The 26,016-nt window shown below is 39.7% G+C and overlaps 1 protein-coding gene across 1 annotated transcript in view; it reads right to left on the bottom strand.

Annotated features, from left to right (window-relative positions):
- Nucleotides 1-3,854: 3,854 nt before the first annotated feature.
- Nucleotides 3,855-26,016, bottom strand: part of NEB (nebulin) — a gene marked incomplete at its 5' end in the record, with an annotated part of 194,582 nt that continues 172,420 nt past the window's right edge. Inside the window, 21 exon segments of the mRNA XM_084642730.1 lie at nucleotides 3,855-4,738; nucleotides 5,733-5,842; nucleotides 6,986-7,135; nucleotides 8,492-8,584; nucleotides 10,177-10,360; nucleotides 10,679-10,786; nucleotides 11,893-11,985; nucleotides 12,265-12,357; nucleotides 12,630-12,722; nucleotides 13,925-14,017; nucleotides 14,508-14,606; nucleotides 14,608-14,671; nucleotides 15,024-15,151; nucleotides 15,796-15,888; nucleotides 17,049-17,141; nucleotides 17,682-17,774; nucleotides 18,918-19,010; nucleotides 19,429-19,521; nucleotides 21,151-21,243; nucleotides 22,761-22,853; nucleotides 23,725-23,829. Of these exon segments, the coding sequence (XP_084498856.1) occupies nucleotides 4,565-4,738; nucleotides 5,733-5,842; nucleotides 6,986-7,135; nucleotides 8,492-8,584; nucleotides 10,177-10,360; nucleotides 10,679-10,786; nucleotides 11,893-11,985; nucleotides 12,265-12,357; nucleotides 12,630-12,722; nucleotides 13,925-14,017; nucleotides 14,508-14,606; nucleotides 14,608-14,671; nucleotides 15,024-15,151; nucleotides 15,796-15,888; nucleotides 17,049-17,141; nucleotides 17,682-17,774; nucleotides 18,918-19,010; nucleotides 19,429-19,521; nucleotides 21,151-21,243; nucleotides 22,761-22,853; nucleotides 23,725-23,829 (2,238 nt within the window). The 3' untranslated portion in view covers nucleotides 3,855-4,564.

Raw genomic sequence — 26,016 nt, forward strand, 5'->3', positions numbered from 1 at the left:
ATGTATAAATATGCTGACATTAGCCTCCCCCTAAAACTGGCAGAGTGCCCCCCCAACACACACCCCTCTTCAAAAGCACCTACTAGCAAAAACAAAAGTTAGCGGCTCTGGTCCACAGACCAGTGGGTCAGGGAGATAATGAGCTAGGGATCCTCCATCAAGTTAGACTCCATTCTATCATTTTTCATCCAGTTCCCCGCCTTGAACAACCCCATAAAATGTGCTTTAATACAGAATGAGATTTCTCACCTCTTGGATATAGGAGTGAGATCATTCATTTGGAGTACAACTCTGAGAATCTTTCATCTATTTTCTTCATTCAGAAGTGTACAAGAGGATTCCAAGCCATTCTAGATTTCAGGTGGCTTAACAAGTGGATGAAGGAAACAAAGTCCTGGACGAAATCCCAATTTCTACAGTGTCATCCCTGTCCCAGGGTGATTTTTTGACGTCCGTGAATCTCCCAGTCACACTGCAGGATCCTATGGTTTTGGCTGTGGCTGGAAGCGTTATCAGTATCAGATGCTCCCATTCAGCTTGCGATTGGCTCTCCTTAGGTCTTTACAAAGATAATGGTGGAAATCATATTCAGATTCAGGTCACAGGGAAACCATCTGTACCACTTCCTGGAAGACATCTTAATGAGCTCCACTGCCATTACTGGCACACACAACTATGTTCTAGACATTGAATCTCCTTCAGGCCCATGGCTTAATCATCAGTATCAAGAAAAGCTCCTTGCTTCCATTCACCCAACTAACTCACATCAGAGTACCCACAGACTCCTCGATAGCAAGGACAAATCCATCTCTAGAGAGGTTCCAGAAGATTCAAGACATCACATTGTTTTGGAACTGCAAGACACTATTGTGCTGAGGCTTCAGCTGCTAGGCCTTCTTGTATCAAGCATAGAAATCACTCCATGGGTGCAGTCACACATCAGGGACCTTCCAGGCTTCATCTTAAAGGTATGAGACCACTTCCTGGAATGCATGAAAGGTCCAGTGAGAGTTCCAGTGCAGGTTAACTCCTTAAAATGATGGTCACCCCAGGGCAATTGTCTGCAAGGGTGAATCCATGTGCCTTCCACATCCCTTGATCCTCACAACTGACATTAGCCGGAGACACTGGGGAGCACACTTGGGGTCTCAAACAGCTCAAGGCATCTGGAACATGGAGGAAAGGACTCACAGCATAAACCTTGTAGCGTGGTCAAGCTAGGACTATGAAGGTTCCAGTCCAGCCTAGAAGGGAACCAGATCCTGATCAGACAACAGGACCATGGTTGCGTATGTGAACGAGGAGAGAACAAGAAGCCCAGCACTATATTGCAAAGCAATGGAAATCATGCAGTGGGTGGAGCATTCTTTTCTGTCCCTCAGGGCAGTTCACGTAAAGGAAAACCTGAACCAGAAGGCAGACTGGCTTAGCAGGCGCAAGGTGAACAGCTCTAAGTTGTGCTTGAATCAGGAAGTTGCCAAGTAAATTGTCGAGTTGTTTGGCCTGCCCTCAACTGACCTATTTGCAAACCACATAAATGTGAAGAGACCGAAGTACTTAACCACAGATGCATTCAGATAGATGCCTTATCGCACAGATGGCTGCAGGACCCCCTGTATGCATTTCCACCCTCCCCGTTATTGGGGAAGGTGGTCCAGAAAATAAAATAACGCCTGACAGTAATATTGGTAATCCCGCACTGGTCGAGGAGATCCTGGTTTTGGACCTAGTAGAGCTGAAATTGGGACCCCCACTACAGCTCCCAAAGAAGCAGGCTATCTCACCAGGTCCTCTGCTGCAGGCAGACCCAAACAGACACCATCTAATAGCTTGGCTACTGAAAGAGAATCAGTAGTAGTATCATTAGGTCTGTCCTTCAAACTCATCAGAACATTTCTTTCTTTTAAGAGTATCAGCCTTGAAAGCATACTCCTGTCTGGACAAAGTTTTGCGAGTTTGTGCCAGAAACATACAGCAAATCTTAGAAACCCAGGAATTCCAGCTATCTTAATTTTCTTCAATAAGTCTTTGACAAAGGTACCAACCCAGTGTCATTGCACATCAGGTGTCTGCCCTTAGCAGTGTGACATTTGTAGGGTTTAGGGGCCATCTGGTAGAGGACCCCCAGGTAGATTCCTTAGGGCAGTCCAGTTAGCCAAGTGGGCAACTAGACCTCTTTATCCCGAGTGGGACTTGCCATTTGTACTGAGAGCCCTGACAACACCCCTGTGAACCACTGGTGTCAGTGTCACCATTTTATTTGTCAATGAAGACTTCTTTTTCATAGCCATCATGTCTGCCAGGCAAATGTCGGAGCTCCTGGCGCTTTCTATGCAGAAACCTTACTGCATGGTACATGAGGACAAGGTGGAGCTCAGGACTCTGGGATCATTTATCCTAAAGGTGAACTCTTCTTTCCATGCTTCCCAAAAGAGGGTTTTACCTTCATTCTGTCTGACACAACACCCCAGCAAGGAGAAGTGGCGCACATTAAATGTCAGAAGCACTCTGAAAATTTACCTCAAATGTAGAGTCCATGAGGAGAGCAGGGGTCCTGTTGTATTCTTCCATCCAAAAGGGCAAGGACTCAGCAATAGAAGACTTGGAAGCACTAAGTAATAAGATCACACATTGTGGAAGCGTAGAAGGCTTCCAGAGGTTCCTGTTCCAGAAGGGATCAGTGCACACATTCTGCAAACTCTGGGGACTTGGAGGACAAAACAAGCTAATACATCCACAGCAGACACTTGTTTGTGAAGCACTACAAGGTGGACTTCCTGTCCTCTGCAGAGGCATCCTTTGGCAGGAAAGTGCTGCAGGTGGTGGCCTGTAAATGATTTTGCCCTCAGAGCAAATAATTCAGATGAGGAAGGACACTATTTTTCCCTTTTTTACCTTTTCTATAACTTTTCCTACATCTGTTCAGTGCTCACTACTTCACAGACTTCAAGAACTGTGGAAGACAGAGTTGCAAAACGGAAAATTTCTCACCAATAATTTTCTTTCTGCTAGCAGCATCTCCCACAATTCTGTCCAGATATTAAGTGGCAACATTACCATATGACTGTTGATCTTTGGGCCAATGTACATAGTAATTTTGTTATCTCTGGAATATTGTGATGCAAGTTTTACAGCTTGGAAATAACTCATCTTGGAGTGAGTGGAGGGAGCAATGGCCAGATCATGCAGCTCCAAAACTCTGATCTGCTTCTGTGAACTGCAGTGAGTGGAGAACAGTCCAGACATCAAGAATTGTAAGAGACACAATTAACAGAAAGGAGACTATTGGTAAGGAAGCGCTGTTCTCCAGGACCATGATGTAGCAACCAGAAACCACTGGTCCCCAGAACATGAGTGAGTTTGTGCTGAAAATATACAGGTAACATAGCCAAAGGAGAGGCTTCAGTCTTCTAGAGATATTCGTCAGGCTGCTCGGTCCACTTTGCTGTAAAATTTAACCTGCTGATAAATGGAACGTAGCCATTTTCATATTGGACCATTAGACCACTGGTACCTGTCTGATGGGACAGCACTAGATGGGGGGAAGTTAATTAATTTGCCCATAATTTCTTCCCAAACCCCTCAGTTAGAGATTAGCTAATGCCCTGAAGTATTATGTGCCTTTCAAATTTGTTGGTTTAAAAAAATCATACTAATGTAACTGAAGTTTTTGTTATCCACATGAATGTGTCTATTTCTTTTCTGAATTCTGTTTAAAATCTTGGCCTCAACTATAGCTTGTAACAGTGGAATAAAGATCTTTGAATATGTATAATTCAAGGATTTTCAGACAAGATTGTGTTGTAGCAAGATTGTGTTTAATATGCAGATCATTTCACTGCTCTTGACCCAAAGTTAATGCATCAATCATACTGCAGAAATGTGAACTTAAAGCTGTTTTCCTGTAAATTAGTGACTACTGACACCACCGCAATCAGATGAAAAAAACATGCATCAGTGCTCAGCAAGCAGGAGAGAGGAGAGGCTTTTTCTGTATTTACTTGTGGCTGGTTTGAGATGTTGAGTTTACATGTTGCTTATTGGGAACAATAAATGTATTCAAACATTTTTAGAACAGCATAGAAAAATTTTAGGGTGCATGATAGGAAAACCAGTAAAACCAACAAAGATGCAGACTTTTTAAAATTATATTTGAATATTGTGAAATTCAACTGGATTCTAAACCAAAAGGTACTCAGAACCCTTCGTGTCAAAATTTTGCTTGCGTAAAAATAACTTAGGGAAGATGGCATTGTAATAGGTTTTTATGAACAAGTCCAGTCCTAAAAAGATAGTTTGGAAGAACACAGTGCTCTAGGGACTACTAGTGTGTTAGCAAACATTCTCATCAGAAATGAATTGTAAATGTTTTTTTAAACATTTTGTTAATATATATATTTTTTCAGAATGACAATTCATAAGACACCATCAAGTGGGAAAAACAATAGGCACTTTAGAAAGGGTTGAATTTATAGTGGCCAGTCTGATTTGTGGTTTTTAAAAAAAAAAAGTGCCGAGGTGTTTTGACCATGTAGATATGCTTTATAGAAGATCTAATTTTCATTTAGACAGCTTCTACATAGTTGGCTGGAAGCATGCCAGTCTTGCCAGTCCTCTGTACAGTCCCATACATCCAGCCTTCATCAATAGCTTGGACATTTACAATTGCATCCCCATCTTTGAAGGAAACTTCATCAGCATCAGATGCCATGTAGTCATACATGGCACGGTATGTCTTCTATTTAAAAAAAAAAAAAAAGTCATTATACTAAGAGGTTAAAGAAAGCCATAACTTGCCACAAATTGTTCAACAGGTTATAAGGCAGCAGTGTACCACCTAAGGATTCAATTTCATACTCTTTATGCCTGTAAATATTTAGCCTGATTCTCCCTCCACTCCTCCCCAATAAATAAACTCTGTAGTTTCCAGCCATGTATTCCATGTCTGCCTAACTTGGGGTGGGAGAAAAGGTTAGTTTGGAGGTCACACTGCACAGTCTGTAATGTCCATTTCATGAAGGAGGCTGGAGCCCAAAAAAGGGATGCCCTATCTTAGTGTATCATTTGGGCAACTTTAAATGGCAGACTTGTACAGAGCTCTAGCCGCCAATTTTAAGCTGCCTTCTCCTTGTAGAACTCTTGCTGAGGGCAGCACTATACACACCTTGCATTGCCCCTGGAATGGTCCCCCTGGCCACAGCTAGGATTCGTCATTTAATTTGCACACCCTCAGCTAATGGTAATAAAAGTGGGCCCTGGCTTTAGGTTTAAAAAGCAACCCCTAGAGGGTGAGAAGACTAATCTGTAATTTTCAGGTCTGGGCTGGAGCTCATGCCATTCCTGCTTATGTATCGTTTTGCCCAGGCCTTCCACTGTATGTCTGTGTAGAATACTGGCACATCTGCTGCTGAATCAGTTTCTGCACGTGGCATGCCTTGGAGGTCCCTGAAGCGTTGATGAGCACCAATGTTGTTCAATCTGTCCAAACTACTTAAACTTGGGGAAGCCAAACCTGTTGTCTAAGTCACAGGAGATTTCAGATGCTGCAGTCAATAGAAGGCCTTTGGTGCATAAATGGCACGAGCTCTAAACTGAGCCTGTTTATTCAGTATGGCCACCATAGGGAAAAGGTGAAAGTGGCTAAAGAAAATCACACAACCATTAATTGTACTGTAGCTAGTAAAACAACTTGGGACTGACAGTCCACAAAGAATGTCATCAATTTTACTTACACCCGTGGTAGATGGGTGAGAGGGAATGGAAGACACTGTTGTCAGCTGGGTGGCAACAGAAGATGATCTTTGTTGTGGCAGTTCTATAGTTTTAGCTTGTTTGTAAGCCACTGCAAAAGAAAAGAGTGTTTAAATGGTAAATGATTTGGAGGATTATTTCTCTCTCCCTCCCCGAGTTTTTCCAGAGCTGAGAACTTTGCATACAAATAGTATTTTTAACATGAATAAAGTTACTTGGTCAAATCATCAGCTGTGGAAATCTGTTTAATGTCATTTAAACCAATGCCAATGTACATCAGCTGAGGTCTCAGCCACTGTCTCAAGATTGTATAGTTATGTTTTTGTAATGGCTAAAATGTATTGTTAGGGTTTTTTAAATCAAACCTTTCATCTGAGTATTGTGAACGGTGTTCAGATATTTAAAAGGGCCGTAATATCTACCTCACAGGGTTATGAGGTTCAAAGATTGGACCAGTTGTTTCATATGTCTGGGCCATATGTGTCACAGTCTATTGCACAGCTGGGAATAGAACCCAGGAGTCCTGACTCTTAGTACTATTGCTTTAACCATCTCTGAAGTACTGCAATGATGCACTGTAATATCTTTTCTCTGAGGTTTCAAAGCTGAGGGATGTGAGCCAAAAATTCCCCAGTGTAGGAGTTAAACATCCCTTCCCACTCATATAATCCCTCCCCTTTTCCCCAGCCATCCCCTTCCTACAGGATGCTGGAAGAGAGCCCCTCCCCCAAAAGGGGGAGGGGCTACTCTCAGTCATTGACCCCATGCTTTCATATCATAAGGGATCTGTCAACTTCTCCCTCCCCCAGTCCATTCAGCCAGCTTGTGCCACCTCCTCCCCTGCTGCTTCCTGGACAGCAAGAGAGTGAGAGAGACACGCTTAGGGAGAAAGGTTTCCTGGTATAGGTGAGCTAGTCATCAGGACTCGCAGCAGGCAAGTGACCCAGTATAGTCCAACTAGAATGTCTTCCTTTCTCCAGGCAAGGCCCTTGTTGTCCCACTTCTTTAGCCCTTAAGAACTGTCCTGTCCCTATGTTGTTAAATACCCCAGAATTAGGAAATGTCCTCATGGTTAACACCACCCATCGCTCTATTGACATTTACTTGCAGGTTAGATGAAGCACTAATGAGAATGAGGTAGGGCACTAACTTACAAAATGCGAAGGAGAAGTGAGACTGGGCAACCCGAGTCTTTTTCATCCTGAGATCTTCCAAGATTTTGTTCCCTTCCTACCTGTTGTAGTTGTGGTGAAGAGGCCTCCATTGCTGTAATAAGACAGGTGGTGATCAGCACCTTCTGAATGCTCAGATTTCTCATCCCCGGCGCTGACGCTTAATGCACTAGCAGAGCGGGATTGCTCCCGGCTGCGGCGCTGGGCTTGGACTGGAGGAGGAGAACAAGCAGAAACCAGACTGAGTGCCTGGACCTATTTACCTCAGTGGTACTCTGTTACTAAAGGCCATATTTTTCCCTAACAGTGCATTACTATTGATGTGAGTGAAGTTATGGTGGTGTACAGTAAGCTGGAGAGAATCTGGCATGGTAGGTATAAGCACCTAACAAAAGTTACTCAAATTCTAAATATTACTGCTGGTTAGAAAGCTAATGGAGAAACCACACAATTAGGTTTCAGAGTAGGATTCTCAACTACACATACAGCTGCAGTGCTACTGAAGGGGGACCAGGGACTTCATGATAGAATTGTAGCCTAACTGAATAAAAATATTGCTCTTTGTATTTAAAAAAAAAAAATTAGGAACATCATAATTGTGCCTGTTTATTTTCCAACATTCTCTCCTGCTGCACCTACTTCTCCCTCTAGTTATAGGGCAAGGTGCTCTACTTCTCCATGTTCCCTTTTCTGTACCTGTTGGATGGTACTTACATTGCCAGCATTTAACTATCACTTTCTTTGGAATAAGCAAAATGTGGTATTTTAAAAGCACTTGGGCTCAGTTAAGTTATTAACATGATAAATCAAAATGAGCAGGGCCATTTATAAATATTAATGAAACCTGAAGCTGAACACCACTCCCTTTTGGTTGTCACTCTTACTAGATTGGAATTTTCCAAACCATGGAGGATGCAATATGTATTCATAAATCAACCTCCGTCCCCACCTAAGTAACACAAAGCTGGGTCAGCGTTGCTGAACATTTTTCTTATTTGTGCTTGCAGTACAGAGCTTTCTCTAAAAATGAAAGGGAGTAAGAAAAAGAAGACTAACCGCTCTGCAGGCATTTCATTTTAGATAAGTAATGAAAGAAGCACATTTGATAAGCTATAAATACAGTGATTTAAGCCAGCAGTAGACAATACAAACAATCCAATGCATCTGTGTTAAAGGCATAATATACATGTATATACTTGGGGTTGAATAATGTGTTTTCTGAAGATTAGCAAATCAAATATCCAGTTACCTATGTGTACAACTAGATAAGTTTAAACATATGGCCATGTAGGCTTGGATTTTAAAAGGCAATTCCTGTTGTCTTTCAGTGGGAAGTTGGTCCCTAGGTGGGTTTGAGAATTCTAGCCCTATTTAATAAAGTGCTTCCAGAAGTCAGCACGGAAATCTATTCAGTTGTATTCCTTAACCTGCTGATGGAATTCAGTCTTCGTTGGATAGTAGGTAGAGAGTTGACCTATCTAAAAACATACATTTCAAGTAACAACACATTTGACAACACGCTGCGTTGAACAGAACATCTGGTCAACAGCAGCTATTGTGGGACACACCAGAAATCATGTGTAAGCTTCTAGACTGAATGTTGTCTTCTGCTGGGTCATAGTCAAAGACTGATCCAGGATTAGTGCGCCACACACGAAGACCTGAAAGAGAAATGTACTGTTTTTACCAACTATCCAAAAGTCCACTTACATCTTGAACAGGAAAAGAATAGGAACATAAGAGGTTCCTATATGCAGTAATTTTGTCTCTTGAAGCTGAATATGTTTGAAGGCCATAAGAGAAGTTTGAGGAGAACTTAAAACCATGCTTCTCAAATCTGGCCATAACACAGACCAGATAATTGGGCAAGGCCCATTTCCTTATTACTCTATCAAGTGATGTCATTGTACAGTAACAGATTTGCCAAATGCGTCTCCAGGATCTGCAAGGATATGTTCATATGTGCTTAGAAAGAAATTAACACAATTTTTTTAAAATCAATATGAATTATGATCTTCCCATGTTAAATTTAGAAAGACCTGGATCAAACAGTAGGTTTCCGTATTGCACAATGTGTAGCTAATATTGCCCATTGCAGAGAGCTTTGCAACGTTTAATTTGTTGAAGGGTGACTAAAATAGCTCAAAGTAACGCTGACTAATGAATCAAATGGGATGCAACAGCTGGAAATTAAAGCTAGGCAAATTCAGACTATTCAGAACACTACTTATGTAGTATTCCCTCTAATTTTTTCTATCCATGTGCGGAATGAATTTGATGTGCACCAATAATGTGTGGCTGTGCGCCACCAGTAGAAACAAACATTTTGGGGGGGGGGTCTAAAGTTACCATAGGGATAATTACTCCAGTCAGACATTTGAGAATTCACTACTCAAAGAATTAAATTTAAGCATGAGAGAAATAAAATTATGAAATGCATAGACCAGTCAAAAAACGAAAGTAACAGCACTTTGAAAGAATAAAATTACAGAAAATATATGTGCATTGCAGGAAATACCAAGTAGTAACAACAACACCACCACAAGAATGTGTTGGGATGTGAGTGTGAAAGAGTGTTTGGGTGTGTGAGAGAGAGAGAGAGCTAGTGTGTGTGTGTGTGAGACACACACACACAGATTGTGCTGGCTGCTGGGCAAGTCTATGAGAGACTGTACTGTCTCTTTAAGGCACTCACACCAGAAGGCTCAGACCATGGCAGCTGAGCTCTCCTGCTCCTGAGCCCTGTTCCCCTCCCTGGCTCTGTGGAGATGGGATACATGGGCAAGGGGGAGGGGGATACCCTGACACAAGCTCCACCACTTCCCCTTCTCCCTCACAGAGGGTCCCAGGAGCAGCTGGCCAGGTGCTTCGAGGCAGGAGCAACATGGGCAGGGGCACCTGAACACACACCACGGTGCGCGGCTCTGCTAATTAAGTGTGCGGCACTTGATTCACTCCTGGGCTGCCGCGCAACCATACAGCTTAGCGTGAACACAGGACATAAGGTGTATATTTTTATTGGTAATTAACCGTTAGAACAGTTTACCAGGGACTGTCAATCACTGACAACTTTTAAATCAACATTGGTTGTTTGTCCTCAAAGACTGTGCGATTAATTATTTTGGGGATGTTCCATGGCCTGTGTTATACAGGAGTTACAAGGCCTGTTTGAGTTTTACATGGGGCAGAAGAAATGCTCTCAGTATTTCATAGTAACACCATAGTACCGCTATGCAGTGTGAGTGCAGAATACCTGTGATGATCTCTTGATCCTGGTCCACTCGTTTTCGCTCCATTTCTACAACTTTTCTTTGAATGCCTCTGTAGTGAATATCACTGAAGTCCTGCATGTTCTTTTTCACACGTTCTGTAATGGGGTCAGTAACCACAGGCGTGAAGCTACCCTTGTGTTTTTCAAAATCTTCATGGTATTTCACCTACAATTAAAAAAAAATAAGACATGTCCATTCCTCTGCAGAGTAGCTACTATTGGTATTTCTGCTTGCCTTGAATTAATAGCTAGTAGATATGTGCATTGGCATCTCTGAGTTCTGAAAGCCAAGAGACAGGGAAATCCTGTATCCCTTGTGGATTCTATAAAGGATAAACTCAGTACAGCTTTTGCTGTTTAAATATGGCAATCAAAGTCACCATAGACGCATTATCCATGATGTGACAATGCCGATCGCTCAAGACTTGAGTTAAATTTTGATTACATCACTTGCCAGCCTTCTAAAAAAAAAAGGAAGCCTTACTGTAGAGATGTGTCGCTGGGTCTCTCGTACACGCCTCATTTCAGGGGTATCCAATACATAGGCTGCTTTGCCTTGCACTTGTTTCCTGAAACTATCTGAATAGAGAACCTACCAAATGAGAAACAGGGAGTGAAGGTGAGTCAGTATTTCTGCCTCTGAATTCTCAGAGACTCTTTGCACGAGTGACGAGATGAGACAAAATGAATGCAGACATGCTGGAGAGAACCTCTAGGCCACGATGCTAGTTTAGTTATTGCGACATGGCTCACACTGGCTTTTGAAAGGCATGGTATAAGAACATACCTCAAACTTTTTGCTTTTCACTAAGTAAAAGATCTTTTCGTCTGAAGTCTTTTAAAGGCAAAGTAGTGGTGAAAGCCTGATTAATTTTGTTAGATGAGTATGTAAAAAATTGCTGCCTTGGTAAACAAAGGCCAGAGCTGAACCTTAGATAGTATTTTGGGCCATATTCTGTTATCATTTATGGATTTGCAACTCATTGACTTCATGAAGTTATCAATGAGTAGTGAAGAAAATAATTAGGCCCATCTTATCCTTCTAATAGTCAATTACATTTGGGGGGGATGGGGTGGGAGGGGGAATACCTGCCTTTCTCCATGAGCCCTAAGACCATTCTTTGATTATACCTGTGGCCTAATCCTGCAAACCCTTATTCACTTAAGTATTCCCGACATTAGGATCTCAAAACCGTGTTGATAAGGGCCATATAGGTTCAGTGATACTATTTGCATGTGTAAGCATTTGCAGGAGAGGGCATGACAAGTCTCAGCTGTCTTGAGTAACAGCTTATGGGGGGCGTTACTGCCTGTAGGAATGAATACATTTTATGTAGAATACAAGCTACTATCAAAAAACAGTAAATATCCATAATGCTGAAGAATGTCCATTATGCATCTCATACCATATACGTGTTTTAAACACAGAGGATATTACCAGGAATTTAGATGGTTAAATTTGTTATTTGAAGTCAAATCATTATTTAAAACAAGGAATCAGATGAAATTAGAGCGCCAGTTAAAACAAGGAGTGAAACACTCCAGGCATTAGAGTTATATTTTAGTATCATTTTAAAACTTCAAAACTAGGTAAAGAAGTTAATATTTAGATGTTTTTAAGTTGAATGAGGAAAGGACTAAATGATTTATAATGTTAAAATGTTATTTTGTAGCTTATTTATTTGTCCTAACAAATACCGAGCTAATGTTTTCTTGATTGCGTTTAGCTCTCTCCATCTCTGGAGTGATAGGTGTCGGAGTTCCTTTTCCCATGTGCTCTTTGTACAACACCTATAGCACACAAAAAAAGTGTCCAGAAGTCAAAGACTAGACAATTGTTGATGAATCATGGTGTAAATGGTGTTATTGTTTAATCATACTCATCACTGCATGGATATAAGGATATCAGGAAGTAAAGCAGTTAAAACGTTATCTGATTATGCAAAAAGTAAAATAATTATTTCAAAAGGAAAAAAAAGGCAAGTTGAGAAAATTGGGGTAAAATTAGAAGCAGAACAAAGTTTTTGAGGCTTGTTATTTTTTTTAATATAAGGTTGTTCCTTTCAATACCAAGCTAATGTTTTCTTGATTGCGTTTGACTCTCTCCATCTCTGGAGTTATAGGTGTCGGCGTTGCTTTCCCTACGTTTTCTTTGTACGCAACCTACAGGTTACAGAGAAGTAGCCAAAAAACAAAAAAAATGTACAAGTGAATTTTTTTAAACTATTACTTTTGTAATAGTAAATTTTATTGTGTTAATAGGAAAAATCCCTCTGGAAAAAATATTTAAAAAGTTAATAAAATCAATGCTTGTAATTTTAAAAAGCCAATTAAAATTACATTTAAAAATGTGGGGGAGAAACAAAACTAGTCAGATGAAAGGTATTTTTAAAAAATGCACTGTCACATCACATTTTATTTTCTCAAGACAATACCGAGCTAATGTTTTCTTGATTGCGTTTGACTCTCTCCATCTCTGGAGTAACAGGTGTTGGGGTTGCTCGCCCCAAGTTTTCTTTGTATAATACCTACGGGATACAAAAGACGTATCCAGAAAAAACAAGTTACTTATCAAATTTTAAAAACCATGACTTGTTATGGTACACAGCACTGCATGAATGCCAAACATCTAAAGGGACATGGATGTGTAAGAGCAAGAAAAAAAAACTGGAAAAAAAAATTATTAAAAATTAACTTTTCATATTAAAATAGACGGGCTCTATCCAGCTGCAAATATTTACGGTACTGCAGGATGCACAAGCTCTGGGAAATTGTCTGTGCCCTCGGCAGACCCTAGTCAAGAAAGAGGTTGCTCCAGGAGACCTGAAAAATGAGTCCCTAACTCCCATGCACTGCCTTCATGTATTATGCAAACCTTAAGAGGAGGGTTGGAGGAGGAATTGCTGTAGGAGGGGCAGTTGGTCTCAAGCACCTGAACTGGTTGTAATCTGAACTCCAACGAAACTCCATTGACTGAACCTTCCCACAGCTGCCCTGGTAGGATCACAGTGGGTGGTTGGTGGCTTCCCCAGTGAAGACATCCCTTCTTACTACTTTCTCCACTAAATCACCATTTGGGGAGGATTCCTCTCCCTGTCTCTGTTTTGAAGATGTTTATTTCTCTGGCTGATTGACACCAGTCAGCGAAATTAAAAACTGACTCCAGGAGCCGATGTTCTGTAAATCTCGCTGCATCATTCCCAGGACCCTGACGGCTGTATATGGAAATCTGAGACTTCATCCCTTAAAAGGGGCAGGTTGTACAGTTGTGCAATTCCAGTTAAGGCAATGGAAAGACTCCCACTGATTCTAATATGACCTGGATCACGCCCTAATGTTTAAGCCCGTGTGATTCTCAGTGTTTCCTAGATACTGTCAACTGCTTCCAACTCCCACAGAGGTCTAGAATATGTCACCAGGTCAGTTCCTAACTGGGTTCCGTGGAACAATAGGGAGGAAGTGCTGTTGAGCTTGTATAGGCCAGCAGCCGACAGAGACTGTTAATGTCTGGATAGAGCCCTACGGTCACAGAGCTAGGTTATAAAACAATCCTAAAATTCCAGGAGCAGACTGTTAACACTAAAGTTAGGTTTATTTTTAGGAGCAAAAGAAATTATTATGCAAACAGAGTCATATCTAACATTTAAAGCTGAAAAAGCCTTTCTGAAATTTGTTAGTGTTATTTTATTAAAAAATAGGAGCAAAGGGGGAAAAACTATTTTATAGGTACCGAGCTAATGTGTTCTTGATTGCGTTTGACTCTCTCCATCTCTGGAGTGACTGGTGTTGGGGTCGCTTTCCCCACGTGTTCTTTGTACAAAACCTACATGATATAAAGGAGTATCCAAAAATCATAAAAAGGCAATGACAATAAAAACAAGAGCTTCTGAATTATCACATTTAGAAAGGGTTACTTTTTGGGGCCCATTCCTGATTCCAGTAAAATCAGTAAGTGCTTTGTGATTGATCTAACTGGCTACAGGAATGGCTCCATTAAGGAATCAGCACTTCATGAAAGCAAAACAGCTTAGTAGAATAAGGAGTCTGGAAGGGTTAAACAAAAACAAAAAAGCAAAAAAACCACTGTTTATTGAAAAAAGAAAGTCAATTAAATTGTTGCTCTAATAAAATCCTAGTACCAAAGGATTAAAGATGAGACTGTGTAGCTTATTTATAAGTGTAAAAAGTAGGAATTTTATGGCAAGAGGTGCATTCACATCCATTTTAAAGTTAGAAAGCATAATTGTTAAAACCTCTAGTGTTATGTTAAACATTTAAGATCTTAAAAAGAGTGTTTTTCCTGCTAATAATACCGAGCTAATGGTTTCTTGATTGCGTTTGACTCTCTCCATCTCTGGAGTGACTGGTGTTGGGGTAGCTTTCCCTACATTTTCTTTGTACAACACCTGTGAGACATAAGAAAGCAGCCATAGAAAGCAGCAGTAAATAAAACTCCATTTGTTGACAAGTTGGAAGCCTAGGGCATGTTCTATCTTTTCATGCTGAAGAAAATGCATCTGAGGAAATATAGATCTAACATTGCTTTTTAACCACAAAAGAATTCTTTGAACAAATATTGTGTTTTAACAAGACCACAAAAAAGCAGTAGCTGAGGCGGTTACGAAAATGGATGATGGTAAAAAAAAAAAATTAATGTAAAAGTTTCAGCGAAAATCAAGATTGAAAAGTGAAGAAGGGCAAATGATTAAAAGTTCTCAAGATTAGAAATGTGGCATTAAAAATGTTTTTAAAAGCAACAACATCAGAACAAAAATAGGTTAAAATAGTGGGAGGTCAGTGTCATTTGTTAAAAAAGTTCATTTTGAAACAGAGTTAATGGGAACTTTTTGCTTATCAGAAATACCGAGCTAAAGTTTTCTTGATTGCGTTTGACTCTCTCAATCTCTGGACTGACAGGTATGGGGGTTCCAGTCCCCAAGTTCTCTTTGTACAAAACCTGTGTGGTAACGAAGCATCCAAAAAAAATCAGAAAAGCAACAATTAATAAAGCACCACATTATGTCAGGTATTAAGTCTAGTTGGTCTGATTCTGCTTCTCTGTACACCCAAAATCCTGGCTGAATGCCATGAAAGGTTTGGCTGTGCAAGGAGTAGGGGCTCAAGACCAGATAATTCTAATGTCTTATTGTGGAATATGTATTGAATCCACTAGAGAATGGTTTTCTTGGCAAACACGGATCAAAAACTAAATCTGATTACATGAGAAAGTTTTATGACTACCTCTCACTCTATCCTATTGGAGATTCAGACCCATGTTCCTTGCATGGTGAGTGACAGGTACAACAGAGATTTTTTTAAAATATCCAACAAGAGAACAGACAAAAAAAAAAAAAAAGAGGTTCAAACAAGGAGTAAAGTGATTAACATTATTGAGGATTATACAAATAGTAAAGTTAGGAAGAAGATTAAGTAAGTAACAGTCACTGTAAAATTGCAGTAAAATGATGGAAAGAGGATGGTCTTATTGGTATAAGTTAATTAGGTGAAAGGGATAGGGTGTGTGGTTTTTGTTTTCTTTATAATGATTAAAATGTGCATTTTAAATGGAGTTAAAGGAAATTTTTTTCTTTTCAAAAATACCGAGCTAAAGTTTTCTTGATTGCGTTTGACTCTCTCAACCTCTGGAGTGACAGGTGTTGGGGTTCCTGTCCCCAGGTTCTCTTTGTACAACACCTGTGGGGTAACATGGAAATAGCCAAAAAAAAAAAAAAAAAAGCAAGAGTCAATAATATCCTGTGTGCTGGCAGAAAGGGAGAAGTGTGAGGGATACAATTTTTTCACAGCCATCCTGGACTAAAAGCAGGACAAATTAATGAAATAAAAGCTGTAGCATCATTGTACTACACAATATATTGTGATCAATTTTGATGGAAAAAGGGGTTTTTATTTATGGATCACATGAAATATCTCAGGTTAAAGGGTATTTTAGAGTTTAAAATGTTGCTTAAAAAGGAATGAAGGGATTTTTCATATATAATGAAATAACATTTTCTTGATGGTATTTGACCCTGTGTTTCTGGAGAGAGAGACATTGATGTTCCTCCCCTAAATTCTCTATTACATGTGCAATGAGGAGGAGTCATAAAAAAAAAAAATCAATAAAATGGTGCCTAGAGTTAAGATTAAGGAATCTTGCTGCCTTATTCTGAAAAGGGCACAGGGGTTACATTAAAAAGAACGCATTTGGGAATGGTACTGGAGAAATACTTATTTAACATTGCTGTCTGATTACATGTGAAATTTCTCTCGAAGAAATGCAACTATGCTGGCAATTTTGACCCATAGGACCAGAGCTTCAAATGAAGGTATGCCAGTTTCCACAGACAAGGATTCAACTCAGAGTCTTTGCACCATGAGAGATAGGTAAGGATGGGACGAAAGACATCTGACATGACAGAAAAGAAACAGTCTGCTCCTAAATACTAACTAACTAACTAAAGCCCTTGCAGAAATACTGAGACAGACTCTCAGCAGTCTAAATTGGTGTAGTTGCATTGAAATTATACAGATTTATATCAGCTGAGGTTTTGGCCAAACATGTCTTAATTGTTATGTGCATTAAACCAGAAAAAAATCAAGGATTGAGGTAATTATTTTTAAAAAAGCCTGTTATTAGAAAAAAAATAGCTAACAACGTTCAGGATTATCTAAACCACAAAACATAGGCATAGGAATAAGGTATCAATCCCTGAAAACTTCAGTAAAAGATGGGGGAAAGGATGGTTTTATCAATATAAGTTGATTACAGGGAAAGGATAGCAGTATAGTTATTTTGGTAAAGGTTAAAACATTTAAAAATGAGTTAAAGGAAACTTTTTTCATTGGAAAAATACCAAGCTAAAGTTTTCTTGATTGCGTTTGACTCTCTCAATCTCTGGTGTGACAGGTGTTGGAGTTCCTGTCCCCAGGTTCTCTTTGTACAACACCTGTGGAGTAACAAGGATGTGTCAATAATACTCCACTTGATGAAGGTAAGTGTTGAGCATAAGGAATACAATTTTTATGTCTACCAAATCCACTCTGCACCAAAAAAGCAGGAAGTGTTAATGAATAAGCTAGCTAAGATCAGTGTTATACAGGAATTGTGATAAACTCGGATGGAATTCTTTAGACTTGCAGAAATACCATATCTTATTTTTTACGTGCACTACAGTGGAAAAAAGGGGGATTGAGGCTTTCAAAAACAAAAGTGCTACACTAAAAATTCAAAATAGTTCTAGTTTTTTAAAAGTTAAACACAGGTTTGGAAAATAGAGGGGTGGAAATGGTGGTTAGGAGTTCCTCAGAATTACATAACTCATAAAAAGTACAAAAAAAAAATAAGTAATAATCACTGAAAATTGGAAAGACGATGGTCTTATTTTTATAAGTTGATTACAGGAAAGGAAAAGGGTGGAACTTTTATAAATGTTTAAAAGTTCATCTGAAATGGAGTGAAAGGTAGCAATTTTCTTTTAAAAAAATACCAAGCTAAAGTTTTCTTGATTGCGTTTGACTCTCTCCATCTCTGGAGTGACAGGTGTTGGGGTCCCAGTCCCCAAGCCCTCCTTGTACAACACCTGTGTGGCAACAAGGAAGTGTCAAAGAAAAAGAAGAAGCAAGTCAACAAATCTCTACTTAACATCATGTATATGTTAAGCATCAAGAATCCAATTTTTATATATCAATCCTGACCCCAAACTAGGAAAAGTTAAAGGGAAAATGAGCTAATATTGATGATTATGCAGTATTTGTGACCTCAGCTATGCACCCACAATTCCCATCAATAAGAGATGCTTGGGGAAATATGAAGGCACAAGTGGGCCAGGTTCTGATTTAATTTATTTCATTGTAAATCTGGAGTGATTTCACTGATTTTAATGGATATCTCCAGACCTGTACCAGTTTAAATGAGATCAGAGTAGCTTGTGGTAAGTACATGTATCAAAAAGTGTAACTACATTGTATTCTCCTAAGTGGCATAAGAATCTGAAGTCAGGACAGAATTTCAAAACTATGGTGTTTGAGCCAGTATAAAATGAATTCAAACCTCCCCCCATATAAACAGGGACACAAAAAAGTTAATAATAATAAAAAAGCATCATGATGTAAAACTCATGAATTGTGGATGGCAATTCGAATGGAATGTATTAGGACCAGAAGAATTTATCCTAGAGGATTGTGAGTACTATAATTAATCTTCATTATGTATGTAATTCTCTTCCTCTCTGGAACACAGCAATGCTGCCCCGGGTCTGTTTACAAAGACCTGCAGGATACAAGAAAAGCATCCAACACGGCAACAACAAAAGAAAGACATGTCATGTTCTAACTACATTCTATTGCTTTAAAGAAAGGTTAGGTTTTATTTTACATTTGCACTGCACTGACATGGTGATGCAAAGGCTATTAGAAACATCTACTGTGTTATTGAGGAAGAGGATGGGAATCCACTCTGAACATCACGTTTTGCAATGGGGGAAATATATAAGGAAATGTGGTAGGGTAAATATGGTTAAAATTTCACAGAAGGAAATATTTATAACAACTACGTTAGACTGGGATGGAAAATTAAAATGCCGTACTAGGATGGTGACAGGTTTAGTGGTTCAGTTAAAAAAAAGGGCTGTGATTCAAAGCCCTGTGAAGGGTTAAAGGAAGAAATTTAATATGGAGGAGTTAATGGAGGAGTTATCGGGATTGTTGTTTTCTTCTGGAAATACCGAGCTAACGATCTCTTGATTGCGTTTGACTCTCTCCATCTCTGGAGTGACAGGTGTTGGGATCCCAGTCCCCAAGCCCTCCTTGTACAAAACCTGTGAGGTACAAGAAAGTACTCAAACCAGGCAAGGTTATTAAATCTGGCTATGTGATGAGCAGTGTTTAGTAACAGTATTGACTATTCCACACTTCTAGAGGTGAATGCTAAAGGCAGCTGCATGGTGGTTGATTATTCCATAAATACTCAGAAGCTGGTGAGTTAAACTTAAACAAACAGACAGAGGGAAAATGCCATGTTAATTTCACTGCTGACCTCCGGGTGTTTTTTTGTTTTGTTTTTAATGCATATAAAATTGTAAATCACTCAAAAGGTTAAAAACACAACGGGGAATGGCAGGAGATGAGTTAAATATTTCATGTCGGTAGTTTTCTTCTAAATCATTGAAGAAACAAAGAATGGTTGTTAGGATGTTATTGTGAAAGGATGAGTTGTTTTATTTATTTGAGAAATACCGTGCTAATGTGTTCTTGATTGCGTCTGACTCTCTCTATCTCTGGAGTCATAGGTGTTGGGATTCCTGTCCCAAGATCCTCTTTGTACAACACCTGCAGAAAGAACATAAGCACCCACAGAGGTGATGAGAAGACTGCTCACTTTTCACAGAAACCTAACCGAAGCTGGATATGTAATTTGTTTGGATTACATGTAAATATGTGCACATTTTATTTTGGCTGCAGGTTTGTGTTTTTAAGGCCCTGGTTCAAGGTAGTTGGACAGGCATCTAATTTTAAGTACATGAACATACTGAAGTCAATGGGATTGCCCACTTAAAGTTACACACATGCTTAAATGCATAGCTGATCTGGGGTCTAAAACTGTTGCAGTTCTTTAAAAAAAAACACATTGATTTGGTTTTGAAAATTCCCATGTGCTACTTTTCCTGTAATTAACATTTTCAGAGAGAGAAATGTTATATTATAGTGTCAACATATGGCTAAAATTCTCAGAGGCTTGTGTAGTACATTTTGAAAGCACTGTATAGAGACTTAGCAATGGGGCTCCACTGCACATGAAGTGCCCTTTCAAGATTTACCCTGTCTTACCTATTAATAATACTCTAGTCCCTCCATTTTGTTTTAGTTTTCTGATGAGAAAGCGCATCCGAATTTCAGCTCTCATACAGTTAGATTTGTCTTCATTTGTAATTATTTGACCAAATAATTGCTTGCATTTTCATGAAAGGAAATTGCATATAAAATGCCTCAGTCCAAAGTCTGATCATAAGAACCAGAACTACAATTATGTTAGAGATGTAACTTGTAAATCACTAAAATGGATGTACATACTGCATTATATGCCTTCAGTATGCCACCAAAACCAGAAAATGGTTAGAATATATGGTAAATAAAGCATTCAAAGCATGAGAAGCAAGAGATGAGGTAAATCCAAGGTTAGCAAACGCCAGTGTAGTTTGAAAATATAACCAGATTATGCAAAACTGAACTGTAAAAAACAATTAGTACCAGAAGGAGCTCAGAGGGAAATGGTGGGACAGGGGACAGGAAAGGGAAAGTTATTACTTAAAGGTTACTTATACTCACTTATAAGGACTTTGCCATCACTCAAGATAACTCTTTTGTGGTGAATAACTGAGGTATCAATAAGCAAAGGACCACATCTGCTCATGAGTCTACATGCAATGCTCTCACTGAAGTTAAGAGGAATGTCACCTAAAAATCAGTAGCTCTTTAACAACAGAGTAACAAAGAAGGCCAAGATGCTGTTTATACTCAGAACTGTAACTGGATTTTGTGACAATTAATATGGCTCCAGATACTTTTAGTGAGATTTCCCTCCAACCATTCACAACACTGCAGAATTGTTTAAGAAACTACCTGACCATTTTTTTGTTCTTAACTACCTATTTAGAATTAAATCAGCGAAGTGGCTGAGTTTATCAAGCTCCAAGCTTGAGTAGTGAAGAAAACTGGATTCTAGTACCCTGCTGTTGCTCATCATAAAGATTGAGAGGTACATTCTCTCTTCAACAGGCAACAGCCATTAATGCTAAGGGAGGTTAAAGCTTGAGCTCTGCAAAGGGCATTCCTCCCTGAAAGTCCTAGTTGGAAATGACAGCATTTATTAGAAAGGAAAGGAGGACTATTTAGTAATGCAAGCATAGTGTTATGACTGTGCAGGTCACACAGATGAGTGCAGAAAATATCAGCCACTACCGAGCTGATGTGCTTCTGTGTCTCCTTCACACGTTTCACTTCTGGAAGATCAGAAATTGGAATTCCTTTTCCAATACTTTCCTTATATTTAATCTGCAAAGTCACATACATTCAAAAAACAAAAATACTTAAAGCTCATTAAACATATGTATATGGTAACCAATTACATGACAGAACAAAGAATCAGATCATTTAGAACTTACTGAAACTTAAAGCATTACATACATCCTTCTGAGACCCAGATTTCAATAAATTCTAATGGAATAGACAGGAGCAGAGGGTTTCTCTAGGGCTCAGATGATGAATCTTTTGGCTCTCAAGTCTTTAAAAGAGCCAGAATTGCCATGGCATCAGAAACCAATCAACCAATAATTGAACCCAGAGTAAAGAGGAAGACAATCTTAGCTTCTTAAAGTAAAATGTTCAAACCTGAGCCCAAGATTTGGGCATCCAACTTGAGACACCTTCAAGAGGGCATGGTATTTTGAAAGTGCTGATCACATGACTGCTAAAATTTGGGCCTAATTTGAGATGTATCACTTAGGCACCAAAAAAATGAAGGCAGTCAAAACTGCTAGTCACTTGAAAATCTTAGCGTAAGTGCCTAAAGTTAGGCACCTAAATCCATATTTAACTACTGAAACAGAATTAGCCTGATTTCCAAAGACTTTGAGAACCTGCAGATCCCACTCATTTCAATAGGACCAGAGACGTGTCTGTACTTTTGACCAACAGAGCAATCCAGTTTAAAAGCAGGTCTCTGCTTTTAAAGCATTCCAGTCCTTTTCACAGTAATGCTGTAAGCAGAGGGAATCTCAGCTACAGTTGAAGCTACCATTAATAGCTCAGTTTCATAATACTGTGGACTGAAACTGATTTTTAACATAAATCTAAATACACTGAACAGACCTGTAACCTTGCTACTTGCTTTCTATATGAATGTAGGTGTTCAAGTTTTGGATTTATGAAACATATCCTATCCAACATGGGTCAGGCTGCACACAAGAGTCAATTTAAAAAAAATTAGTTTTGTCTCCTTTTTTTACAAGATGCAAAATAAAAGACACCCCTCAAGAACAAATTTCTCCCGCCATCATCAAGCAAACATTCGAATGAAGAGGCAAGCTTTAGTATCCCTTGCCCTAATATGACATCAGCATTAAAAGCATAAACTGTATGTAGGCTGAATACTTACAATTGCATTTGCCAACATGCATAAATAAATCCTTATTCATCCTTTAGAATATTAAAACTTTTATGTAAAGTAAACTTGATATAAAAATGTGTTAAATTACATGTTTGGGGAGAGATTATAATTAGAATGAGCACTTCCATGTTTTACAAAAGGATTATAATTAGCATATTGTTAATCATTAGAAAGATTTTCCTAGTAAGAGCTATCCCAAATATTGAAGAAAATAAAACTTTTTAAAGTTGTTAGGAAACTATTTTTTGACAAATGGTAATAGGCAAAGGCTCTAAAATAACCCTTAATGTCATCAGTAATGCCAAAACTGCTGTTAGCACCAGATAAGGAAACGAGCGCGAAAGAGGAAATTATTTGAGTTGTATTAGCCCAGGTAGAGTGTTAGAAATCCATTGTTTTGTACCGTGCTAATCGCGTCCTGGGTTTGTTTAATTCTCTGCATCTCAGGTGTCTTTTCAATAGCTGTTCCTGTTCCAATCTCTTCTTTATATAAAATCTTAATATTCAGAAACAAGACAACAAAGTTAAGCACAGAAAACACAGTATTGTCCCTCCTAGAGAGTGACTACAAAACATCTGAAAGTGGGTGGGCCAAACTAATATACAAAGGTACAGGCTCATAGCCAATTCTGAGCTCTAGCTGTAACTGGTGCAAAATAAGGTCGGTAAAGTTTACTTTGCCTATCTTGAAGAGTCTCTCCTACTACAAGCAGTGACCCTTGTGGAAACAAAGGGTCTGGATCATTTTTATTTGCAGTAGCACATTTTATGGACAATGGTATTCCATTTTGCAGCATGTAGTTTAAGACTGAAATGTGTCACTCTCCAGAGTTTGGACAGCCTTCTGTTGTTAAACGTACAATGTGACCAATGGGGACATGACCCAAGGAAAATACTTAACTCCTTAAGATAAATCATGTGAAATGTGAAACAAATCAGGGCAGACGCCGTTCGTTTGCTGGTCAAAGGTGACATTTGCATCACACCAAGATTGTTGTACTACAAGGTGCACAGCACTAGATGGCCATTGGCCACATGACCAAATCAGGGTGAGCCCTAATCCTACTGCCCACAGGGTGGCTTAACTGTCAAACCAGAACGTGCGCGAGACGTTTGCGCAAGCAGCAACAGACATGACAGGCAGTAAAAGTCAGCCAACTATAAGTGTAAAATTAGGATGAAACCCTAAAGACCTGAGGCTGCAAATTCTCACGCACATGCTTAATTGGAAGTGTAAGTAGCTCCACTGAAGTTAGTAAGGCTACACGTGGACATAAGTGGATACAAGAAACGTTCTAAAAAGTGTTTTTAAAATATTAAAATGGAGCTATTTGCGTTAGCATTGAACATGTGTAAAATAAATATACCGAGCTGAAATTCTTTTGGTTTTCTTTAACACGCAGTATTTCTGGTGTATCTTGTACCACTATAACTTTTCCTTTACTATTCTTTGCATCCCACTGGTAGTGAAGCTATTAAAAAAAGGAAAAGAAAGATGTGGTTAGGATATCAACTCTAGTCCATAAGAGTTTACGCTTGTCTTTTTAAAAGCTTTCTTTTTTAAAGATAGAAGATAAAAGCTTTGTCAAGGATATATTCTGAGGAGACTTTTAAACGTCATCATATGTGGTGGGATTTTTTACAATCCATGAATGTAAAATATACTCTCCCAGACTGCAGCTAATCAGAATAAAAATAGTAATAGAGTCTTAAAATTTAAAAAAAAATTCTAGAAAGGTGACTACTGCGAGCTAGGGAAAAATCACACCATTGAAAACTAATGCCTTCCACCAGGCTCAACAGGTGGGAAACTTAATAATACCAGCACTGAAGTGGACAGCCCCAAGAAACAGGAGGGTGTGAATGCTAGAGGAACGCAGGGATGATCCATCCTACTCGGAAGAGGGGTTCTCTTCCTTCTATTGGCCAACCAGAGGCAGCTGGGAGTTGATTGCTTTGCTTCCCCCTCCCACCCTTTTAAATTTAAATTTGTCCCCACCTCTGTTTGGTCATGATTCTCGGACCAATACACAGCTGTGGCCCATGTTTCAGCCTCAGGGTCTTACAGATAGTATAGCTACATTGTGTGGATGCAGTCCACATAACACATGGAGAGCTGAATATGTGGCCACAATGGTAAATAGGATGAGAACCACTGATGTATGGCTACACTGTAGCTGGGAGTGAACGCCCCAGCCCAGGTAGAGAGACTCAGGCTAGCAGGACTCAATCTAGTGTGCTAAAAACAGCAGTGTGATCATTATGGCTCTGGCAGAGACTTGGCCTAGCCGTTCAAGTTCAGACCCAGGGTGTTGGATGGCCTTAAGAGCCCAAGCTGCTGCCCGAACAGCATCCATACTGCTATTTTTAGCACACTAGATCAAGCCCTATTAGCACAAGGCTTGCTCCCAGCTGCAGTGTAGACACACCCTGAGACCCTCTTGCACCATTTAAGCAGCTACGCCTTCCTTCCTTGTATTTTGTAGCATAGGAACTGTGTTTTTTAGGAGGCTGTGGGCAAGGCCACTCTTAGGATTAATGGGGCCCCTATGCCTGAGGCAGCCCCGGCTCGCATGTGTATTTTAGATAAGGGTGGTCTTTTGAAGGATTTATTTAAAAAACTATATGTCTGACGATCCAAGCATTTAAGGCTAAAGAGGAATACTCAGACTGTGCATCTAAAAAGCTATGCAAGGATTGTTTTAGAGATGTGATTTTATAATCTTCAGCAACACACTAATGAAATATTTTTAAAGCAAATTTTAAACTAAGATCCTGTAGACTAACATGCCCTGAATAGGTATCACAGTAATGCACAACTGGTTTTGTCAGTAAATGCAGAACCTGAGGCCTTGTCTACACTGCCACCTTAAAGTGCGGCCGCAGCAGCACTTCCACGGTGGTCATGAAGACATACCCTGACGGTGTATACCTGGGGATTGGCAAATGCTTCATTACCACTTGAATGGCTCTTTAACAGTTTCAATCTGCTAACAGGTCTGGCAGGCTGGAAAGCCTTTTCACTTTTAAGTACTAGATCCCCTCCGGAGGAAGACTCAGGAGGCTGCAGCAGCCAGCTATGGTGGCAGCCTGCAGGAAGGGTCAGAACAGGGATAGGAAGAGGCGGGGGATGGACAATAAGACCCAGAGGTGCCCCAAATTTTCAGGTGCCCTACGCCGCTGTGTATGCCTAAGGACAGCCCTGGCTGTGGGTCTGACCAATCCTCTAGTTTGGGGGTCAGGAAGGAACTTTTCCTACTCTGGATGACTTGGCAGAAGTCTGGTGCGGGAGGTTGTTTTTGCCTTCCTCACATCATCATGGAGGCACAGTTATGTTAAACAGAGCATGATTTAGAGAAATAGTATTAGTAACCTGCATGACTATTTCATTTTTAACTATACTAGACACTTGCTGGAAGCATAGTGACAAAGATTAAAAGAGCCAGTTCCCGGAGCTAAGAGAGATCAGGTGGTTCTCTGTGCACTGGGGAGAAGAGGATACCTGAAGTCTTCACAGACTAAAGTCGCTCCTCTGGTACCCTCTGACCCCGGCACAAAGGAGTGAGGGGCTTGAGAACAGCAAGTTGAATCCTGCAAGTAAGCAGAGGACTGCCTACCTTGAGTCATAGGTTATATGGTGGGGGCTCTGTAACCCCACA

This window comes from Lepidochelys olivacea (genome assembly GCF_965140295.1).
Source record: "Lepidochelys olivacea isolate rLepOli2 genome assembly, chromosome: 11".
NCBI lineage: Eukaryota > Metazoa > Chordata > Testudines > Cheloniidae > Lepidochelys > Lepidochelys olivacea.